General features: G+C 41.2%; 1 protein-coding gene across 3 annotated transcripts in view; it reads right to left on the reverse strand.

The window, feature by feature from the left end:
- Positions 1-20,505, reverse strand: part of PHACTR4 (phosphatase and actin regulator 4) — a 104,351-nt gene that overhangs the window by 70,287 nt on the left and 13,559 nt on the right. For 2 of the 3 annotated variants that reach the window (XM_080801115.1, XM_080801116.1), the window contains exon 2: positions 10,328-10,381. In XM_080801115.1, the coding sequence (XP_080657241.1) occupies positions 10,328-10,343 (16 nt within the window). In that variant the 5' untranslated portion in view covers positions 10,344-10,381. Of the gene's footprint in view, positions 1-825; positions 926-10,327; positions 10,382-20,505 lie in introns of those variants that run through there. The other variant, XM_080801114.1, reaches the window with a different exon arrangement.

Raw genomic sequence — 20,505 nt, forward strand, 5'->3', positions numbered from 1 at the left:
CAGATTCCCTGCTGAGCAGGGAGCCTGATGTGGCACTCCATCCCAGGCCCCTGAGATCATGACCTGAGCTGAAGGCAGACGCTTAACTGACTGAGCCCCCAGGTGCCCCTGTCACTTTTATTTTTGTGCTATCTTTGTCAGCTTATAGTTATCAAGATCTTCTGAAATTTATAAAATAAATGGGTATATTTTCTTTTTTTTCTCTCCTACGGTTGATAAAGCATTCTTTTTTTGTTTTTTTTTTGATATAGCCTTCTAATTATTTGCTTCTTCACACTATCAATGAAATTATCCTTAAACCCACTGAGCTTAGATACATTTTAACATTTCTTCCATGATGATTAGTCCCTACGGGATCTTTATTTCTTGAGCCACTTTGGTAAATTATATTTTCCTAGAAAATTGCCCATTTCTTTTTTCTTCTTTTTTTAATCAGAGAGAGAGAGAGAGAGAGTGAGCACAAGCAGGGGAAGTGGCAGACAGAGAAGAAGCAGGCTCCCCGCTGAGCAAGGAGGAGCCCACTGCAGCTCTAGATCCCAGGACCTTATGATCATGACCTGAGCCAAAGGCAGACACTTAATTGACTGAGCCACCCAGGCATCCTGAAGATTGCCCATTTCGTCAGGAATTCAACAAAAGTGCCAAAGTAACTTAGCAGAGGACAGAGAGTATTTTCAACACTGTACCATATCCAAGAATTAACTCAAAGAGGATCATTGACCTAAATGAAAAACCTGTAAGACATTTTAAAGAAAAAATAGAAAAATATCTCTGTGACACTGGGTTAAGCAAAGACTTCTTAGAAGACAAAGAGCCCTGGGATACCTGGGTGGCTCAATCCGCTATGCATCTGCTTTTGGCTCAGATCATGATCCTAAGGTCCTGGGATCGAGTCCTGAATCAGGCTCCTTGCTCAAGCAGGGAGCGTGCTTCTCCCTCTGTCTGCTGCTCTGTCTGCTGCTCTCTCTCTCTCTCTCTGATAAATAAATAAAATCTCTAAAAAAAAAAAAAAAAAGACAAAGAACAATAACCATAAAATAAAAAACTGGATGGGGTGCCTGAGTGGCTCAGTGGGTTAAGCCTTTGCCTTCAGCTCGGGTCGTGATCCCAGGATCCTGGGATAGAGGCCTGCATCGGACTCTGCTCAGCAGGGAGCCTGCGTCCCCCTCTCTGCCTGCCTCTCTGCCTGCCTCTCTGCCTCCTTGTGATCTCTGTCTGTCAAATAAATAAATGAAATCTTAAAAAAAAAAACAAAAACTGGATTTTATCAAATTAAAAACTTTTGCTAATCAGACTAGCTACAGGCTAGGAAAAAACACATGCATAACATATATCTCATAAAGAACTTGCGTAGGGACTACATAAAGAACTTTCACAACTCATTAATATACCCATTTGTAAAAAGAGTTAAAGATCTGAACAGATATTTCATCAAAGATATGGATGGCACCTAAACACACAAGTCAGTCAGCATCATTAGTCATGGGGGAACTGCATATTAAAGTCACAATTAGATACAACTACACACCAATTAGAATGACCAAAATCCAAAACACTGATAATATCAAATGATGGTGAGGATGTGGAGCAATAGGAAGGCTCATTCACTGCTAGTGGGAATGCAAAATGGGAAAGCCTCTTTGAAATACAATCTGCAAGTTTCTTACAAAACTAAACATACTCATACCAATATGTTCCAACAACTGCACTCCTTGGTATTCACCCAAATAACTGGAAACTTTTAAGGGCACCCGGGTGGCTCAGTCAGTTAACTGTCTGCCTTTGGTTCAGGTCATGATCCCACAGTCCTGGGATTGAGCCCCATGTTGAGCTCCCTGTTTCTCCCTGTCCCACTGTCCCCTCCCCTACTTGTGTCCTCTCTCACTTGCTCTGCTCTCTCTTTCTCAAATAAAAAGATAAATTGACAATTATGTGCTCACAGAAACCTGCATACACATTTACAGCGGCTTTATTTATAATTGCCATAACTTGGAAGGAACCAAGATGCCCTTCAGTAGGTGAATGAACGAACTGTGGTACATCCAAACAATGAAATAGTATTCAGTGACAAAAAGAAAGGATGTATCAGGCTCTGCAAAGACATGGAGGAACCTTAAATACCTATCACTAAGTGAAAGACGTCACTCTCAAAGGCTATGTATGATTCCAACTATATGACATTTTGGAAAAAGTATGAAAGGAATGAATTACTAATACGTGCAACTGCATGTATGAATCTCAACAGCATCATGCTAAGTGGAAAAAAACCAGAAAAGGCTATGTGTTATACAATTTTGTCTATATAACATTATAGAAAAAGGGGCAGAATTCAGGTTCAAGTTGTTGCCAGGGGCTGAGGGTGGAGGGAAGAAAGTGAGATTATTTAAAAAGTAAGGAGGGTAGTTATTGGGTGAAGGAAATACCCTATTATCCTGATTGTAGTATGGGTTATACAATCTTATGTGTTTGTTAAAAAAAAACCAGGAATATATACCTAAAAAGGGTAACTTTTATTGTATATAAATTGTCTCAATGAACAACAAATAGGTTTAAAAAAAAATCTTATGGAATACCTTGTAACTGGTTAACCCAGATTTAAAGCTCCCTAGGAGCCGGGATCAGGAGTATCTGGCTGGCTCAGTCAGTAGAGCATATGAGCTAGATCTCAAAGTCTTGAATTTGAGCCCCTAATTGAGCGGAGAGATTAGAGATTACTTAAAAGGGGGGGGGCGTCACCTGGGTGGCTCAGTTGATTAAGCATCAGACTGTGGCTCAGGTCATGATCTCAGAGTCAGGCTCCACACTCAGCAGGGTGTCTGCTTGTCCCTCTGCTACTGCCCCTGCTCAGTGCTCTCCTGCTCCACACACCCCCCCAAATAAATAAGTAAAATCATTAAAAAAAAAAAAAGACATTAGCACCTAAGACATTACAGCTATTACATATTTACTATGTATTTGGCACCATGTTACAAATATTACAAGCATTAATTCATTTAAAGATTTATTTATTTATTTATTTGACAGACAGAGATCACAAGGAGGCAGAGAGGCAGGCAGGGTGGTGGGGGGGAACAGTCTCCCCACTGAGCAGGGAGCCTAATGGTTTGATCCCAGGACCCTGAGATCATGACCTGAGCTGAAGGCAGAGGCTTAACCCACTGAGCCACTCAGGCGCACCACATTCATTCATTTAATTCTTATAGCAAACTTGTGGGAAAGGCAAAATCCATATCCTTACTTTACAGATAAATTGAAGCTTGACAAATAACTGTATTGCCTAAAAGGACATAGCCAAGAAATGGCAGAACTGGGATCTGAAATCAAGTTTGTCTGACTCTGGAGCCTGAGGGCTTAACTGTTAGGACATGCTGCCTTGCTTTTGCTCAGTGTTTACTGACCTGTACTGTTTACTGTGTTTACTGAACACTGGATGAGTGTTCAGTGAGTGGATGAGGAACAAGTCAATTGTGTCGGGAGTTTGATAGGGTAGGTTGAATCTAGTTCCTAAGAAGAATAAAATGGGGACACCTGGGTGGCTCAGTCAGTCAAGCCGCTGCCTTCGGCTCAGGTCATGATCCCAGGGTCCTGGGATCGAGTCCCTCATGGGGCTCCTTGCTCGGCAGGGAGCCTGCTTCTCTCTCTGCCTCTGCCTGCTACTCTGTCTGCTTGTGTGTGCTCTCTCTCTCTCTCTCTCTCTCTGACAAATAAATAAATAAATAAAATCTTAAAAAAAAGGAATAAAATGTCTTATATTTTAAAAGGTCACATTATTATACAGAGATGTAACATGGTTATCTGAGGTACAGCCATTAAGCTGTGCATGTAAAATGGCCAATATTCAATTCCCTTTAAAAAAAACCTTTTATTGTCTTTTACCTCCTTTAAGAAATTAGTTTTACACATTTAATTTTATTTTTTTTTATTTTTTTAAAGATTTTATTTATTTGACAGAGGGAGACACAGCGAGAGAGGGAACACAAGCACGGGGAAGGGAGAGGGAGAAGCAGGTTTTCCCCTGAGCAGGGAGCCCCACGTGGGGCTCAATCCCAGCACCCGGGGATCATGACCCGAGCCGAAGGCAGCTGCTTAATGACTGAGCCACCCAAGTGCCCCATACATTTTATTTTTAACACTGAGAAATATAAAGAAGAAACAATAATTTGCTTAACACTACAACCCAGATAAAATCTGTTTATGTTTTGAAAAATAAAGGTAACACACATATATAGTTAGAGGATGAAAACCATACAGGCAGATACAAAACGCTAAGTGAAGCCATCCATCTCTCCTATTACTTCCTTTTAATTTTAATTTTAATAATCGCTGCCTATGCAGTGTCCATGACACACTGATAAGAGCTCAGTATGCAAAAGTAAATGCAGATGGAAACCATTCTACACATTTAGCCAACTTATCATACTTGCTATGATGTTCTAGGTGCAAAGGAATAGTCAGAAAGGATGAAAAGTAGTGAGAGGATATGGAGATGGTCCAGAATGTCAGTATTATTACTTTTCAGGCTTGCATTACCACTACGGTTCATCTTTTTCTACTGACAGAAAAAAAAAATTACATGGTATCCTGTGCTATTAAAGTTGATAGAAGCTGGGGTTCTGCACACTCTATTTCCCTTAAGACTAGTGATTCTACTTTTTTTAAATTTAATTTTTTAAAAAAGATTTTATTTATTTATTTATTTGACAGAGACAGAGCATGAGCACAAGCAGGGGGAGCAGCAGGCAAAGGGAGAGAAGCAGGCTCCCCGCTAAGCATGGAGCCTGATGCGGGACTCAATCCTAGGACCCTGGAATCATGACCTGAGCTGAAGGTAGACGCTTAACCTGAGCCACGAAGGGGCCCCTCTACTTTTTTCCTAAATAAAAATTTTATTTGTTTATTTGAGAGGGAGAGGAAGAGTGAATCTGAAGCAGACTTCACACTGAGCACAGAGCCTGACTTGGGGCTCAATCTCAAGACCATGAGATCATGACCCTAGCTGAAACCAAGAGACAACTGTTTGGCCAACTGAGCCGCCCCCATCCCCTTGGTAATTCTACTTTATGAAGAAAATTTAAAACCATGGTAAGAAATACATACAAATATGTATTGTGTGCTTATTCTTGGGCAGTGGGATATAACAGTAGGAAGATCTTGCCCTCCATAAGTTTATAGTCCTAACAGGAAAGGAAGATAATATAAGTTTAAAATAACGCTTTGTAAAATTTCTATTTAAAACCACAGGAAAAAATAGAACTAATATAATTTTTGGCACAGTTTAATTCCAGAGGAATTTATCTCTTACTCCCTAAGGATCTCAAAACTAATTAAGTTCATATTTTGGTCTTCATTCTAAAAGCAGAGGGAGTGAAGGACTGTGTTATTAAAACATTTAGAACTTCAAGTGGTAACAACATGATAGCATCACAAAATGTTTTCCCATGAACTTTTTTTTTAAGATTTTTTTTTTTTAATCTCTACACCCAATGTGGGGCTCAAACTCACAACCCCAAAATCAAGAGCTACATGCTCTACTGACCCAGCCAGCCAGGCATCCTGTTTTCCCACGAACTTTGAAGTTAAGCGCATTAGCTTTGAGCATGGCTCCTGAACAAGTGTCCCTGAAAAGCTAGGAAAAACCCTATTATAACACAATAATGATTTATCAATTCAGATACAGAACAGGAAGAAAATAATTTTTATTTGTTTAGATATAGCTTCTGTTTTCCACTTCAACACAACTCTTCTCATATTCCTACGTGATACAAATTTTAATCCGAAAGAGATATTACGTTATAAATCTGTTCCTAAAATACCATGCATATGAATAAAAGCCTTTGCAACTAGCTTCAAATTCAGAATTCATACTAATAATCCATCTCATTAAATACTTATTTCATCAAGGGACACCTGGGTGGCTCAGCAGGTTAAGCATCAGCCTTTGGCTCGTCACGATCCCAGCGTCCTGGGATCAAGTCCCACATTGAGCTCCTTGCTCAGCGGAGAGCCTGCTTTTCCCTCTGGATGCCACTGCCCCTGCTTGTGTGCTCTCTCTGACAAGTAAGTAAGTAAGTAAATAAATAAATATATATGTATGATTATAATAATAATTATTTCATCAATCACATTCCAAAAAAATATTTTTCAACAAATTGTGTTCACTTCTATGGAAGGGAGGGTGTATAGAAACTTAAGAAAGTTGTCAGAAGATTTTGGGAAGGCAATTTAGTACATAGATTCTCTCCTACTCCAAAAAAACCTTTTGGAGCTTCATATGACAGGGTTCCAGTCCCTTTTCTTCTGGCATGCTTTGGGGAAAGTGGCTGTTCACCCATAAACAGATGATAAGGGAGGGAGAAAGAAAGCAGAAGTAGTAATGAGCAATTTTTAAAAGCCGTGAGGTATGGAATATCACAGTAGCATGAACTATACACACATCTCCATCTTCTCTTCCTTCCTTCTAGCACTTAACGTACAGTGCAGTCATTACTCCTCCCACTACCCCCGCTATAAATTATTAATACAGATTAATAATACTTTCATTGAATTCTGCCAGGTACCTTTGGAACTGGATGAAAGGGAGGGAAATAAAATAAAGAGAATCAGGGTAAAAACTGTTTCATTCCTTCATCAACCTTCCCCACTCCATGACTTAGAATGTTTGTCCCGTACTAACAGTGGCAGAATTCAAGAGGTCTGTTTCTTGGAGGGAATAAAACAATTGGTTTCTGGACTGGTGACACAGAAGACAGTCGATGGTGGGAATATAGCACTGAAAACTGAGGGGAACAGGGCAACCACGTGCACAATGGAGTTGAATGGAGCATCTCCCCCCTCCCCCCTGCCAAGTCCTCTTCTCTCCTTACCATCTAGACATCTAGTCAGTGATGGGAAAATCTGCTCCTACTGACTTGGGGATTTTTCTTCAACAAAATGGACAAGAAGCTCACCCTACAGAAAGGCCCAGAGCTAATCAGTCTATACGTTTAAAGCTTCTAATTTAAAGCTTCCCACTCTTAATCATGAGCAGACAGCTAATTATTATGAGACATCAGAGGAAAGCCCTAACACAAAACACATCAAAACAAACATAGAAAAGCAACTTTAGGGGAAAAGGGACTGTGCAAGGCAAAGACAGGTTGCTGAAACAATAAAAGGATACTATGAAAGAAACATTCCCCGAATAAAACCTCCCAGAAATTCAGAATGTAAGAGTAGGAAAGAAAATTTCAAGTGAGGATAAAGATGAAGAATTCCTCCAGGAGGCAGAGCTAAAGGAAAAAGAGGTGAGGACCAGGAAATTTCTTGGAGGCCCAGCACTGAGAAGCACCTGGCCATCAATAAGAAGATGACACAGGATTGAACCATGTCCCCAGATTAGTAGTGCTATCCAGGATGACATCTGTGCACTACACCCAGAGAGACATCTGTCCAGATTGGAACAGTGACCCAAGAGACACACTGAAGGCTGCCATCACTACGATCTTTGCTGCCATTTATCCTCTTTTTGAATATGAGTGTAGTGCCCAGGTGAGCATGGTCCCCGGCTTAACTTGACTGAAGTGTTGATAAATTTCTTCTCAAAACACTCAGCAGTTTAATGAGCTCAGAACACTCATTTCATCCTACAGAAGTGATCTTTAACCAACTCCTGAAAGCTATAGGTGGGTCATGGTCAATTTGGGAGAAATCACAGAACTCAGAACTGCTCACTTCCACTGACCATACTTCTGCTACCTGTCCGAGACTGGGTCCACACTGGAGCCCTGCCCAGTACAATTTCCAGGACAAGTCTTGACTCTGTCCAGAGTTGCTTTTCTTCCATGGGACAGACTCCTTAAACTTCAGGAAACTGAAGCAAGTATGGTCACCTGATGCCTGGGGATCCCTGAGATCATTCCAGGAGTCTAAGAGGTACAGCTACATACTTACTTAATAATACTAAATTATTATTAGCCTTTTCAGTGTTGACACTGTACCAACGGTGCAAAAGCAATAGTGAGCGAAACTGCTGGTACCTTAATGCAAGTCAAGGCAGCAGCACAAACTGTAATAGGACTCACAGTCCTCACCATGACATTACTGCAGTTAAAGACAACGCCTGTTTTGATTTAAGAATGCCCTGGACAAAGCCGTAAAAATTACCAGTTTTAATAAATCTTTATGCTTCAGTACATGTCCTTTTATTTTTCTGTGTAAGGAAGTGGTAAGTACGTACATAACATATACTGAAGTCTAACAGTTACCTTCAATAAAAGTACTTGGGTGGTTGAGTTGCAAGCTCAACTAGCCAGCTTTTTTCATGAAATATCATTTTTACTTGAATAACAAACTATGTTATTCAAGCTTAGATATTTGACAGATATGTTCTCAAAACTGAACAAAAGTGCATCTATCACTACGAAGAAAATGGACAGTACTTGCTGCCAGTGACATAAGTCAGGCTTCCAAAAGAAAATTGTAATTTTGGAAGACATATTCACCAGAGTGAATCTTGACAGCTTCTCAATATTTAAGACTTCCACTTCTCAATATTTAAGACTTCCAATAGGACCAGTGGCAGTATTAACAAAGGTGATATTAAAATATTATATAATGAAATGTGTAAGTATCTGTCCACATAGGGAAGGTCCCAGAGGCCTTAGGTCTGTCCCGTGGAACTTGATGGGTCAAAATCTCTCACTTTTATTTTCAGAATACAACAAATAATCCTTTTTCAAACTATCCACATAACTGTCAGCTAATCTAATTATAACAAAATTCTCACCCTATCTTAAAGGGACTCCATCTTCTTAGAAACAAACTTACTTCACATTCCAAATTCTACTCTTTGTCAAATGGTATTGAATGGACCATAAACTAGCAAATATTTTTTTTTAAGATTTTTATTTGTTTGACAGAGAGATAGAGAGAGAGCACAAGTAGGCAGAGCAGCAGGCAGAGGGAGAAGCAGGCTCTTGGTCTAGCCTAGAGCCTGATATGGGGCTCGATCCCAGGACCTCGGGATCATGACCTGAGCCGAAGGCAGCCACTTAACCGAATGAGCCACCCAGGCGCCCCGCAAATATTATTATGTTTTATAAGCAACTAAGAAAATTCCATTTTTCTCTAGAATCCACATTATGAGTATAAATGTTAATCGAGTTACAGATTCCAAGATTTAAAGTGTAAGAGGAAAAGTCTCACTAGCACAGAACACAACCTTTTTCTCATACTGGTGATCAAAAGCACATTTCCATTTATGTTTCTTTTAAAAAATATATTTTTTTAATTTATTTGACAGAGATCACAAGTAGGCGGAGAGGCAGACAGAGAGAGAGAGAGAGAGAGAGAGGAGGAGGAGGAGGAAGCAGGCTCCTCGCTGAGCAGAGAGCCCAATGCGAGGCTCGATCCCAGGACCCTGGGATCATGACCTGAGCTGAAGGCAGAGGCTTAACCCACTGAGCCACCCAGGTGCCCCTCCATTTATGTTTCAATTGACTACCAACAAACCATAACTTCTATAGCAACTCTCCCTTTGGTATTCTCTAGTAAATTTAATTAATTTAATGATAAATTTAATTAATTAGATTCAATTAAATTTAGGTTATGCCTAAGGTGAGGTAAGGAGGTCAGAGAAAAAAAACAAGTTTCCAGTAAACACCTTTGGAGTAGTCAAATGTTACTCTAGTTTGTCATATGTACATGTTCTTTAGGATTTGTCACCAGGCAACCAAAATCAACTCGGTTTACTAAACTGTTCATAAGTAATCCCCTCCAGAATTAATGTGGTAATAGAACTTATGACAAAAGTAGTGACTGCCCTCTAGTGTTCACACTGAGGATTATGTATGCTGAGGGGGTGGGGGTGTGTGTGGCAGAAACCCAACGCGGCAATTTAGGGTCATTAAAAGCAGAAGATAAATTTGGACCTTGCCAAGTTTTCAGCCACGTTCCCAAAGCAAGACAACAGATATTAACCTGAGTATCTAATTACTTGTACCAGTAGCCAGAGTGTCGGACTTCAGTCCTCTAGGGTAACTGGGGATGAGCAGAATGTAACATTGGTAACATTTTTACTGTACTTCAAGTTATACTACCATAAAACGAGATCCAGACTTCTTTACATTTGGCAAAGAATCACAAAATGCTTGAATCAAAATCTTACTCCAGCATGCTGAGGTTAAACAAGGAAAAACGGCCTCTGGTCCCTTTCATGGCTGATGCATATTTTAAATGCCTGTTTTAAATTTTAAGTACTTCCTAACTAGTCTTCCTAGTCTGCAATATGATTTTTTTGGAAAACACCCCACAAATATCATCTAGTAAGAAAAATGCAGGTAATACTCACCAAATGGATCTTCCATGCCACTATTAACTAGTTTTGGGAGGTAGGGTATAGTTTCTAAAAAGAGAAAAAGGTAAATTATATACTTAAAACACAAAATCCATCACCTTTTTTTTTTTAATCAGTAACACTGATTATAATTTAAAACTGGAACATTACAGAAATGTATAACTTATTAAGTGAGAACATTACCAACTGGGATTTATTTTAAGACAGTTCAGATATAGATATATAGTACAAATATATCATAAAATATTTAAGGCTAATTTTCATTTTAAAATATATTATTCTCGGTTTACTCAAGTAAATTTCTTTTCCAATCCCCATCTTGAATTTGCCAGAGTGCAAAGAAACAGGAAAATTTTAATGTAAAAACAAACAACATGCCCCCCCCCCAAAACTCACATAAACACCTGAGAAAGGATATCAGTGATACCTTAGAAGGAACTGGCTTTGCCTAAAGAACATAGAAGTTATCTTAGATATAGTAAGTTGCCAGTTTAGAATGCAAGTAGGAAAATAAAACAAAAAATTGTTTCCGGGCTCTTTAATTAGACAGGATCAGTCTGCCCAATCTTGCTTCATAATTCTCTTCGGGTTGGATCCCAAGGGCATTCCCTAATAAACAGTCTGAATTGCTAAACTCTAATTCAGAGTCCCTTTTCAGAGAACAAAACCTACCAATAGTTGGTGCCAGGAGTGATCTGAAAAAAACAGGGAGTATATAGGGGTTTTGGAGTTGAATTGCTCACAGACTAGATGGCAATGAGGATCCCTCATCACTGGTGAGAGCCGTAACACAGATAATCCTGGTACAAGATGCCGGCCCAACTCTTAACTTTCACCAGGGGTGAACAGTGGTGGTCTATGTGTGGACGGGAACGCTCTAGCTGTATCAGGCACTTGAAGAGTTCTGCTGGTCATTTCCTCAGTTCCTGAATGTATCATTGAAACAGACATACTTGGAATTAGGGCAATCCCTATTTTGAGTTGTTAGACTATGGCATGAGAGTTATCACGCTGGGAAAGGCTAGGTAGAAGAAACTAAGCCTGCCCTAGCCCACCTGCCAAGATAATAAATAACAAAACAAGACAATGTTGTACCCCACAGTCAAGGGAGGGGGGCTGGCGGAAATTAGTGCAATACCCCTGGAGGGTGCAGAATTCACTGTGTGGTCCCTGAAGAAATCAGGCAAATCCTGGAGGCAGGCAGCAGATAGCCGCAAACTAAATCTAGTATTAGCTTCAACTAGAGCTGCCATGCCAGAGGTATGTTTGCTAGAGCAGATTAGTAGGCCCAGGAGCACCGTGTGCAGTCAACGACTGCAGGAATAAACTTTTTTTTTTTTTTTTTAATTTCTTTAAGTAAACAGGATCAGAAACAATTCACATTCACATGGACAGAATACAGCACACACTTACATACAGGACTATGTTAATTTTGCAACCTTCTTACATAATACAGTCCTAAGAGGCATGGGTCATCTGGACTTTCTGCAGGACATCACAGTGACTCACTATATATATATTTTTAAAGATTTATTATTTATTTGAGAGGGGGCAGGGGCAAAGGGAGATGGAGAGACTCCCTGCTGAGTGTGGAGGCCGACACAGGGCTCTATCCCATCACCCTGAGATCATGACCTGATCATGACCTGAGCCAAAACCAAGCCAAACCGACTGAGCCACCCAGGTGCCCCTCAGTGACCTACTATATTAGTAACATCTTGCTAATTGGGCCAGAGGAGCAAGGGGTGGAAAGCACACTGAAGGCCTTGTCAAAAGACATTTACTCCACAGAGTGAGAGAGAAATGTCTCAAAGATTCAGGAGCCCATTACATCAGTAAAATTTTTATGGGCCCAGTAGTGAGGGCTTGATAAGACATGCCATTCAAGTTAAGGCAACCAAGTAAATAACTGCATCTTGCATCTACCACAATTAAGAGGGAACCATTCCACCTGAGAATCTGAGAATACTGCTACGGCTTCTAAACCAGGTGACATAAAAAGGTGCATTTCAAGGGGAGCTCAAAACAGGAAAGGACTCTGCAGGCCTGGGTGGTGATAAACAACCTGGCAGATCCTATGGTATTGTGGCCAGCCCCAGGGGGAGAATCACTACACAGACCCCCTGGGGTTCTGGAGCAAGGCCATGCCTTTTGTAGTGGAAAATCAAATGTCTTCTGCACAATGACTCCTGGCATTGATACAACATCCTACTAGATATGGAGCATGTGACCACCAGAACACCAAGTGCCCGTTTATCTAGAATCACCCGTCATGACCTAGGTTATGTGAAACACACCAAGTTATAATGTTGGGTGGACCCAGTAACAATCCAAGGTAGGATCAAAGTGATACAACCAAGATCAAGCACAAACAGGACCAGAAGTCACAAGCTTGAGCAGAGAACCTAAACCATCATATCACCCACCACTGTCATACGAGCGCCCCTCCCTTAGCATATACCTTTCTGGCCATATGGGGGGCTCTATCATCAGTTGACAAAGAAAAAACCCTCACAGTTCTCACAGATGGCTATATGTGGTACAAGCGAAAACTGGACAGGCACTACACTAAAGCTTCCCTCAGGGGGTGGCTCCGAAAACAGTGGTAAAGGAAAACCTTCCCAATGGGCAGAGCTTTAGGCAGTACACTTGACTGTCTACTGTGTATAGACAAAGACATGGTAGGCAAATGTTGTGACATGCTGGTCAGGGGGCTTAAAAGTAGAAAGACTGGAACAGTGCGACAAGGAAGTCTTAGGGTAGAGGCATGCAGGAGGGCTATGGAGTGGATACAACCAAGTTAAGATCTAGTCCTAACATTCATCAGAGAACATCTACCATGAAAGAGGCACTAACCAACCAAGTAGACAATGACTCAACCAGTTTCTGTCAGCCATCTTTTGTCATGGCCTCCCCAGTGCTGACTAAATGGGCACATGAAAGGTGGTCACGGTGGCAGAGATCTATACCATGCATGGACAACTGCATGAACTCCCACTTACAGGGATGCTCCAGTTACTGATGCAGCCAAAAGTCCAAATGGCCAGCAACAGAGGCAAACACTAAGCTCCAATATGGTACCATCTTTAAGGAAACCACTTGATGGCAAGCTGACTGACTATATTGGCCCCTCCCACCTTGAAAAGGCAAACAATTTATTCTGAAAGGAATAAGAACATAGTCTGGGGGTAGGTTTGTCCTTCCTGCCCTCTGGAACGTCACCACACGAGAGTTCAGGAAAGGTTTAATCTACCAGTAAGCATCATCCCACACAATATCACTTCCTCACAGTAAGTGCAAGATAGGTCCCAGAAGCACGGACGGGATCTACTGGTGGTATCAAATATAGCATCATCTAGGAGCTCCTAACCTAAAAGAGCATTGAAATGGCCTGATGAAGGCACGGCTGGACAGAATGCCGACCTCCTGGATGCAATACATACCCCAAATCAAAGACCTTCATATGCTATGTCTTCAACAGGAAACTTAGAAAGATATAGGAAAATGGGGGAGGGGGTGTACAAACACAATATACCCTGTTTATCATCAAATCCCAAAGACCCACCTGGGGAATTTGTGTGTATTATCCCTGCAATTCTGGGTTCTGCAAAGATTTACGTCACCAAAAGAGAACACTTCCATAGGAGACAAAAGAATCCCGAGGGGGTGGGGAAAGAATCCCTAGAGTCTATAAGCTATGGCTGTCACCTGGGCATTTTCGAGTTCTTGTATCTAGGGATCAAAAGGCAAAGGAGGAATTACCATCTTGGCAGGGGTAACTGATCCTTATTATCAGAAAGAAGTAGGGTTGCTGTTCCACAAGGGGTTAGTGACAATATATCTGGAACCCAGATGATCCACTTGGGTGCCCATTAGTATTCCCTTTCCCACTGCTCAGAATACAGTAAGCAGACAAATTGGATACTCTGGCCTGAGAAAAGCATGGTAACTAATGGTTCAGATCCCTCAGGAATGAGGGTTTGGGTCATACCACCAAGTAAGCCGTCAAGACTGACAGAGAGGGGGGAGTGCCTGGTTGGGTCAATTGGTTAAGTGGCTGATTTTTGTTTTAAAAGGTAATTATTTAAAATATTTATTTATTTATTTGAGAGAGAGAGAGAGAGAGTGAGTGAGTGCAAGCATGCACAGGGGAGGTGTACAGGGAGGGCGAGAGAATTCTTAAACACACTCCCCCAAAGAGTGCAGAGCACAACACGGGCTCGATCCCAGGACCCTGAGATCATGACTGGAGCCAAAATCAAGAGTTGGCCATCCAACCCACTGAGCCAACCAGGCACTGCAAGCATCCGACTCTTGATCTCAGCTCACATCTTGATCTCAGGGTTGTGGGTTCAAGCCCCACAGTGGGCTCCATGCTGGGTCCCATACTTTAAAAAAAATTGAAATTAAAAACAGAATTATCACATGACCCAGCAATTCCACTTCTGGATATATACCCCAAAGAACTGAAAGTAGGAACTCAAATACATATTTGTACACTCATGTTCATAGTAGCATTACTGATAATAAAAAACAACCCAAATATCCATCAACAGGTGAATGGATAGATAAAATGTGGAATATATTATTCAGCCTTATTAAGGAACGAAATTCTGACACATGTTACAACATAGATGAATCCTGAGACATTATGCTAAATGAAGTAAGCTAAACACAAAAGGAAAACATTATGTGATTCCACTTCACCTAGAGGAGTCAACACCAGTCAGCCCCTGGTGTTTCCAGGGGCTGAGGCAGGGGAGAATGAAGAATTATCATCACTAATGGGTACAGAGTTTCAGTCTGGGAAAATGAAAAAGTCTAAAGATAGATAGTGGTGATGACTGTAGAACAATGTGAATATACTTAATGTCACCAACTATATCCTTTAGAAATGTTAAAATGGTAAACTTCAGGGGCGCCTGGTGACTCAGTTGGTTGTGTCTGCCTTTGGCCTGGGTCGTGATCTCAGCGTCCCGGGATTGAGCCCTGCATTGGGTTCCCTGCTCAGTGGGAAGCCTGCTTCTTCCTCTCCCTCTGCCCCTCTCCCTGCTTGTATGCTCTCTGCCACATAAATGAATAATCTTTTTAAAAAATTGTAAACTTGGGGACGCCTGGGTGGCTCAGTTGGTTAAGCGGCTGCCTTCGGCTCAGGTCATGATCCCAGCATCCTGGGATGGAGTCCCGCATCGGGCTCCTTGCTTCGCAGGGAGCCTGCTTCTGCTTCTCCCTCTGCCACTCTGTCTGCCTGTGCTCTCTCTCTCTCTCTCTCTCTGGCAAATAAATAAATAAAATCTTAAAAAAAAAATTGTAAACTTGATATTGTGCATATTTTATTGCAATTAAAAAAAAGAAAGAAAGAAAGAAAACCAGCTGAATCGTGGTAAGACCAGTAAGTATTATGGCATTTTAACTACCTTGACTCCCACTTCCCTCTCCCCAGCTTTGGGTTAGCCTTGAAAACCAAGACCCTCACAACCACAGTAGCTATAAAAACCAGCAGCCTAGCAGCTACTGGAAAGGACAGAACAAATCTGGAGATCCCTAAAAGCCCCATCCCCAGAGAGCTGTTAGTATGTGATCTGACTGATAGCACCAAGAAACTCCATTCTCCTTATCTTTATTGGACCTGACTCAGAGCTTGTTCTGTGTGAAGAGCCCTATCCTTTGGACATTTTTCAAAAAACAGTCAGTGGTAGTTGTTTAACATCCCCACAGCCTAAGGCAGTGACACCAGCTGGAGGCTAACAGGACACTGAACAAAAAACCATAAATGCCCAGGATCGAGAGGCCTATATGGGCTTCTGGAAAGCTCTGACATATTCTTTTTTTTTTTTTTTTTTAAGATTTTCTTTATTTATTTGACAGACAGAGATCACAAGTAGGCAGAGAGAGAATGGAGGAAGCAGGCTCCCTGCTAAGAGAGCCTGATGCAGGGCCCCATCCCAGAATCATGACCCGAGCTGAAGGCAGAGGCTTTAACCCACTGAGCCACCCAGGCGCCCAGCTCTGACATATTCTTAGGAATCTAGAAGGGCACATGCATTTGCAGGCTCTGGACACACCCAGGGAAGGCCTGAGAGGGCACTGATCTCTTAACCTCTGGTTGACCTTGAAATTCTGTGCAAGCAGGAAGTCATGGCTAAGGCAAAGTTGTAAAGTGCCTGCTGGGAACACTGAAAGTATATGCCAACGTACAGACAGAACCCCCGCGGCAAAGGCTGGATAATTTACTGGTTCAAGACATTTAAGAAAATCTCTGTCTAATCATTAGCTAACCACTAAACCAACCAAGCAGAGACTTCAATGGTCATACAACAAAGAATACAGGCTCTACAGATATTTCATCCAGGAAAGTCACTAAATAAAAAAGAAATGTGCAGGAGGGAAGGGAGAATCTGATTCGCAGATTGCCACATTATTTTAAACACTCAGTATTCAGAAAAAGTTATGAGATACACAAATAAAGAGGAAAGTATGGTCTATATACAGGGAAGAAAAGCAGTCAACAAAACCGTACCTGAGGAGGTCTAGATGTTGGGCTTACTGGACAAAGACTTTAAAGATTTTATTTATTTATTTGACAGAGAGATAGAGAGAGCATAAGCAGGCAGAGGGAGGGGGAGAAGGAGAAGCAGGCTCTCCGCTGAGCAGGAAGCCTGATGTGGGGCTCCATCCCTGGACGCTGGTATGATGACCTGAGCCATAGGCAGCTGCTTATCCGACTGAGCCACCCAGGCACCCCTAGACAAAGACTTTAAATAAACTCTTCTAAATACTTCAAAGAACTAAAGAAAACCATGTCTGAAGCATTAAGATAAAGTGTGAGAAAAATGCCTCATCAAATACAGAGTAGCAATAGCAATAGCAATAGAAATTGCATGGAAAAAAAAAGAAAGACTGGGGCACCTGGGTGGCTCAGTCGGTTAAGCGTCTGTCTTTGGCTCAGGTCATGATCCTGGAGTCCCTGAATCAAGCCAGGCATCAGGCTCCTTGCTCAGCGGGGAGTCTGCTTCTCCCTCTGGCCCTCACCCGACTTGTATGCTCTCTCTCAAATAAATAAAGTCCTTAAAAAAAGAAAAAGAAAGATTTTCTGGAGTTGAAAAGTATGATAACTGAAAAGAAAAATTCACTAGGTAGGCTCAATAGCAGATTTGAGCTGGCAGAAGAATCAGCAAAAACAAAGACAAGTTCACGGAGATTACCCTGTCTGAGGAACAGAACAAAAAAGAATGAAGAAAAATGAAGAGAGCCTCAGAGAACAAACCTTCAAGCATACAAACCATCAAGTATACAGACATACACATAATGGGAAACTGAAACTGCCCCCAAATGATGAAAAATACATTCAAGAAACTCAAAAAAGTGTAAGATAAACACAAAATGATCCATGCTTAGGATTCAAAATGATGAAGGAAAAGGACTTAAACCAAAATCTTACATCCCAGCAAAACTATCCTTTCAAAACAAAGGAGAGATGAAGACATTCCCAGATATACAAAAACTGAGAGCATAAAATCCCTAGCCGACCTATTCTATGAGAAACAGTGAAGACTTTCATGCTGACGTGAAAGAAACTAGACAGTAACCAGAATCCATAGGAAGAAATAAAGAGCGATAGGAAAAGTAACTACACAGGTAAATATAAAAGACTGTATAAAAGTATATAATTTTATTTTCCTAACTAATTAAAAAAACAATGTATAAAGCAATAATTATAAAAGCATAGCAATGGCTTATGATATATAAATACATAATTTGTATGAGAATAACAGCACCACAGGGAAAAGGAACAAGCTATACCGAAATCAAATTGATATATACCTGAACAAGATTACTAGGTTGTTTTAAGGTAAAATGTGAATTATAATTCCCAGAGCAACCACTAAAAAAAAAAAGACTAGCTGAGAAGTCAAATCAGTTGAGTGTTAACGTTCCAACAAGTATAAAAGGAATTAGAGAGAATAGGGGTATTAATACGGGGTACAGTCATTAGAAGCCTGAACACAGTGTAATCATTAGTGAAAACAAAGCTCTATTTGAACCCTCATGCTAACAGATCTGAGGTCAGTATTTTGTTTCCGATGTATGTGGCACTGAATAAATGTCTGATACATAAGTGAGAACATCTGGAAATGGTTAGTAAACATAACAGGATTTGCTGGCAGATACAGAAGACAGAATTAACAGTATCTCAACTGTTAACCACATTATCCACTAGATGATCAGGGTGATGATCCAGGGTTAGCTAACAGAAAGTTTCAATTAACAAACTCTGTCCTTAGAGAATCACAAACAGGAGGGTATCTTGCTGAAAGAATTCTGAGTAGTCTTTGTAGAAGAGGACTCTACTTCCTGTCTCCACCTAACTGAACGCCTGTGCTAGAAGTATTCCCATGGTTTCTATAGCCACCCATGTGCAGATGATGCCCAAACCTGTATGTATGTTCAGTCCAGATCTCTCTCAAAAGCTTGGGGTAAAAGGGAAAAAGACTTTCAACAGTTACAAGGCCCTGTGATCATGTTCAGTGACCCCATGATGTTCAACTACTCTCTCCCTCGCTAAGCTTCTTGAACCTGCCAGGCATGCTTGGGGCTTTTGCACTTGCTTTTTGCTCTCCCTGGAATGCTCCTCCCCCAGATTTTCATTCCTCAATTCTTTAAGGTCTTTGCTAAAATGCTGCCTTCTCAGTGAAGCCTTCCTCCTTTACCCAAGTTTAAACCGAAATCATCAGCATCACCTCACCCCACCCCTGCTTTACCTCTTTTCCCAGCTTTGTATTTCCTTTTTTTTTTTTTTTTAAGATTTTATTTATTTATTTGACAGAAAGAGAGAGAGAGAGAGTGTGCACAAGTAGGGGGAGGAGCAGAGGGAAAGGCAGAAGCAGGCTCTCTGCTAAACAGGGAGCCTGATGTGGGGCTCGATCTCAGGACTCTGTGATCATGACCTGAGCCACTCAGGCACCCCTCCAGCGTTGTATTTCTCAGAGCACTTATCTTCTACATTATGTTATAAATTTATTTATTGTTTATTATCTCCTCGCACTAAAATATGAATTCTTTCAGGACATATGTGTTGCCTATTTTTTTTTTCACTGCTATATCTTTAACATCTAGAATAGTGCCTGGAGGGGTGCCTGAGTGGTGCAGTTAGTTAATCACCAGACTCTTGATTTTGCTCAGGTTGTGATCTCAGGATCCTGAGACTGAACCCTGAGTTGGGATCTGTGCTCAGCATGGAGTCTGAGTGAGATTCTCTCTCTCCCTCTCCCCCTGCCCATCCTCCCTGTGCAGAGGCATGCATGCGTACTCTTTCTCTAAAATAAATAAATGTATCTTTAAAAAAAAAAATATATATATATATATATATTTAGAATAGTGCCTGGAAGATAGTAAGTACACAATAACTATTTTTTAATTTAACTATTTATTTTTAAAGATTTTATTTATTTATTTGTCAGACACACAGAGTGCCCAAGCAGGGAGAGTGGCAGGCAGAAGGAAAAGCAGGCTCCCCACTGAGCAAGGAGCCCAATGCGGAACTTGATCCCAGGACTCTGGGATCCTGACCTGAGCTGAAGGCAGATGCTTAAGTGACTGAGCCTCCCAGGCATTCCACATTAACAACTATTTTTTAAATGAATGAGCTCCAAATCCACATGTCCAATTCACTAAACACCTCCACCTAGATATCCACAATCCTCCATTCAACATACACAAAACAATTCATCATCTGCCTCACTCATCCTTATTACCTCCTCTTCCGGTAGTTTTCTAGCTTGCCACTATCCACCGAGTTGTTCAAACCAGAAATCTCATCCTCCACATCGTATGAGTCATTTCCAAAACATACCTCACAGCCAACCCCTTCTTTGTCTTCATTGCCTGAAGACAGGATAGAATCCAAAATATTTTGCTGCCTCTCGCAGCCCAGCAATTGTGAAGTGTTCCCTAAACTGGGGCCTACGAACTCAGTCTTTGTTCTCCCTCCTCAAGTGAGGCAATCCCTGCAGGAAACTTCCCTGACTGCGCCTCCAGATACTTCTTGCTGTGATGCTCTCTTTTGTGTCCACTGTGATGATGACGGGTCCCCGGTCAGCCCACATGGCACTGTGCCGCAGTTCTACAGTTTTAAATACAATACATACACTGATGACTTCCAAATTCATATT

This window comes from Martes martes, assembly GCF_963455335.1.
Source record: "Martes martes genome assembly, chromosome: 4".
Classification (NCBI taxonomy): domain Eukaryota; kingdom Metazoa; phylum Chordata; class Mammalia; order Carnivora; family Mustelidae; genus Martes; species Martes martes.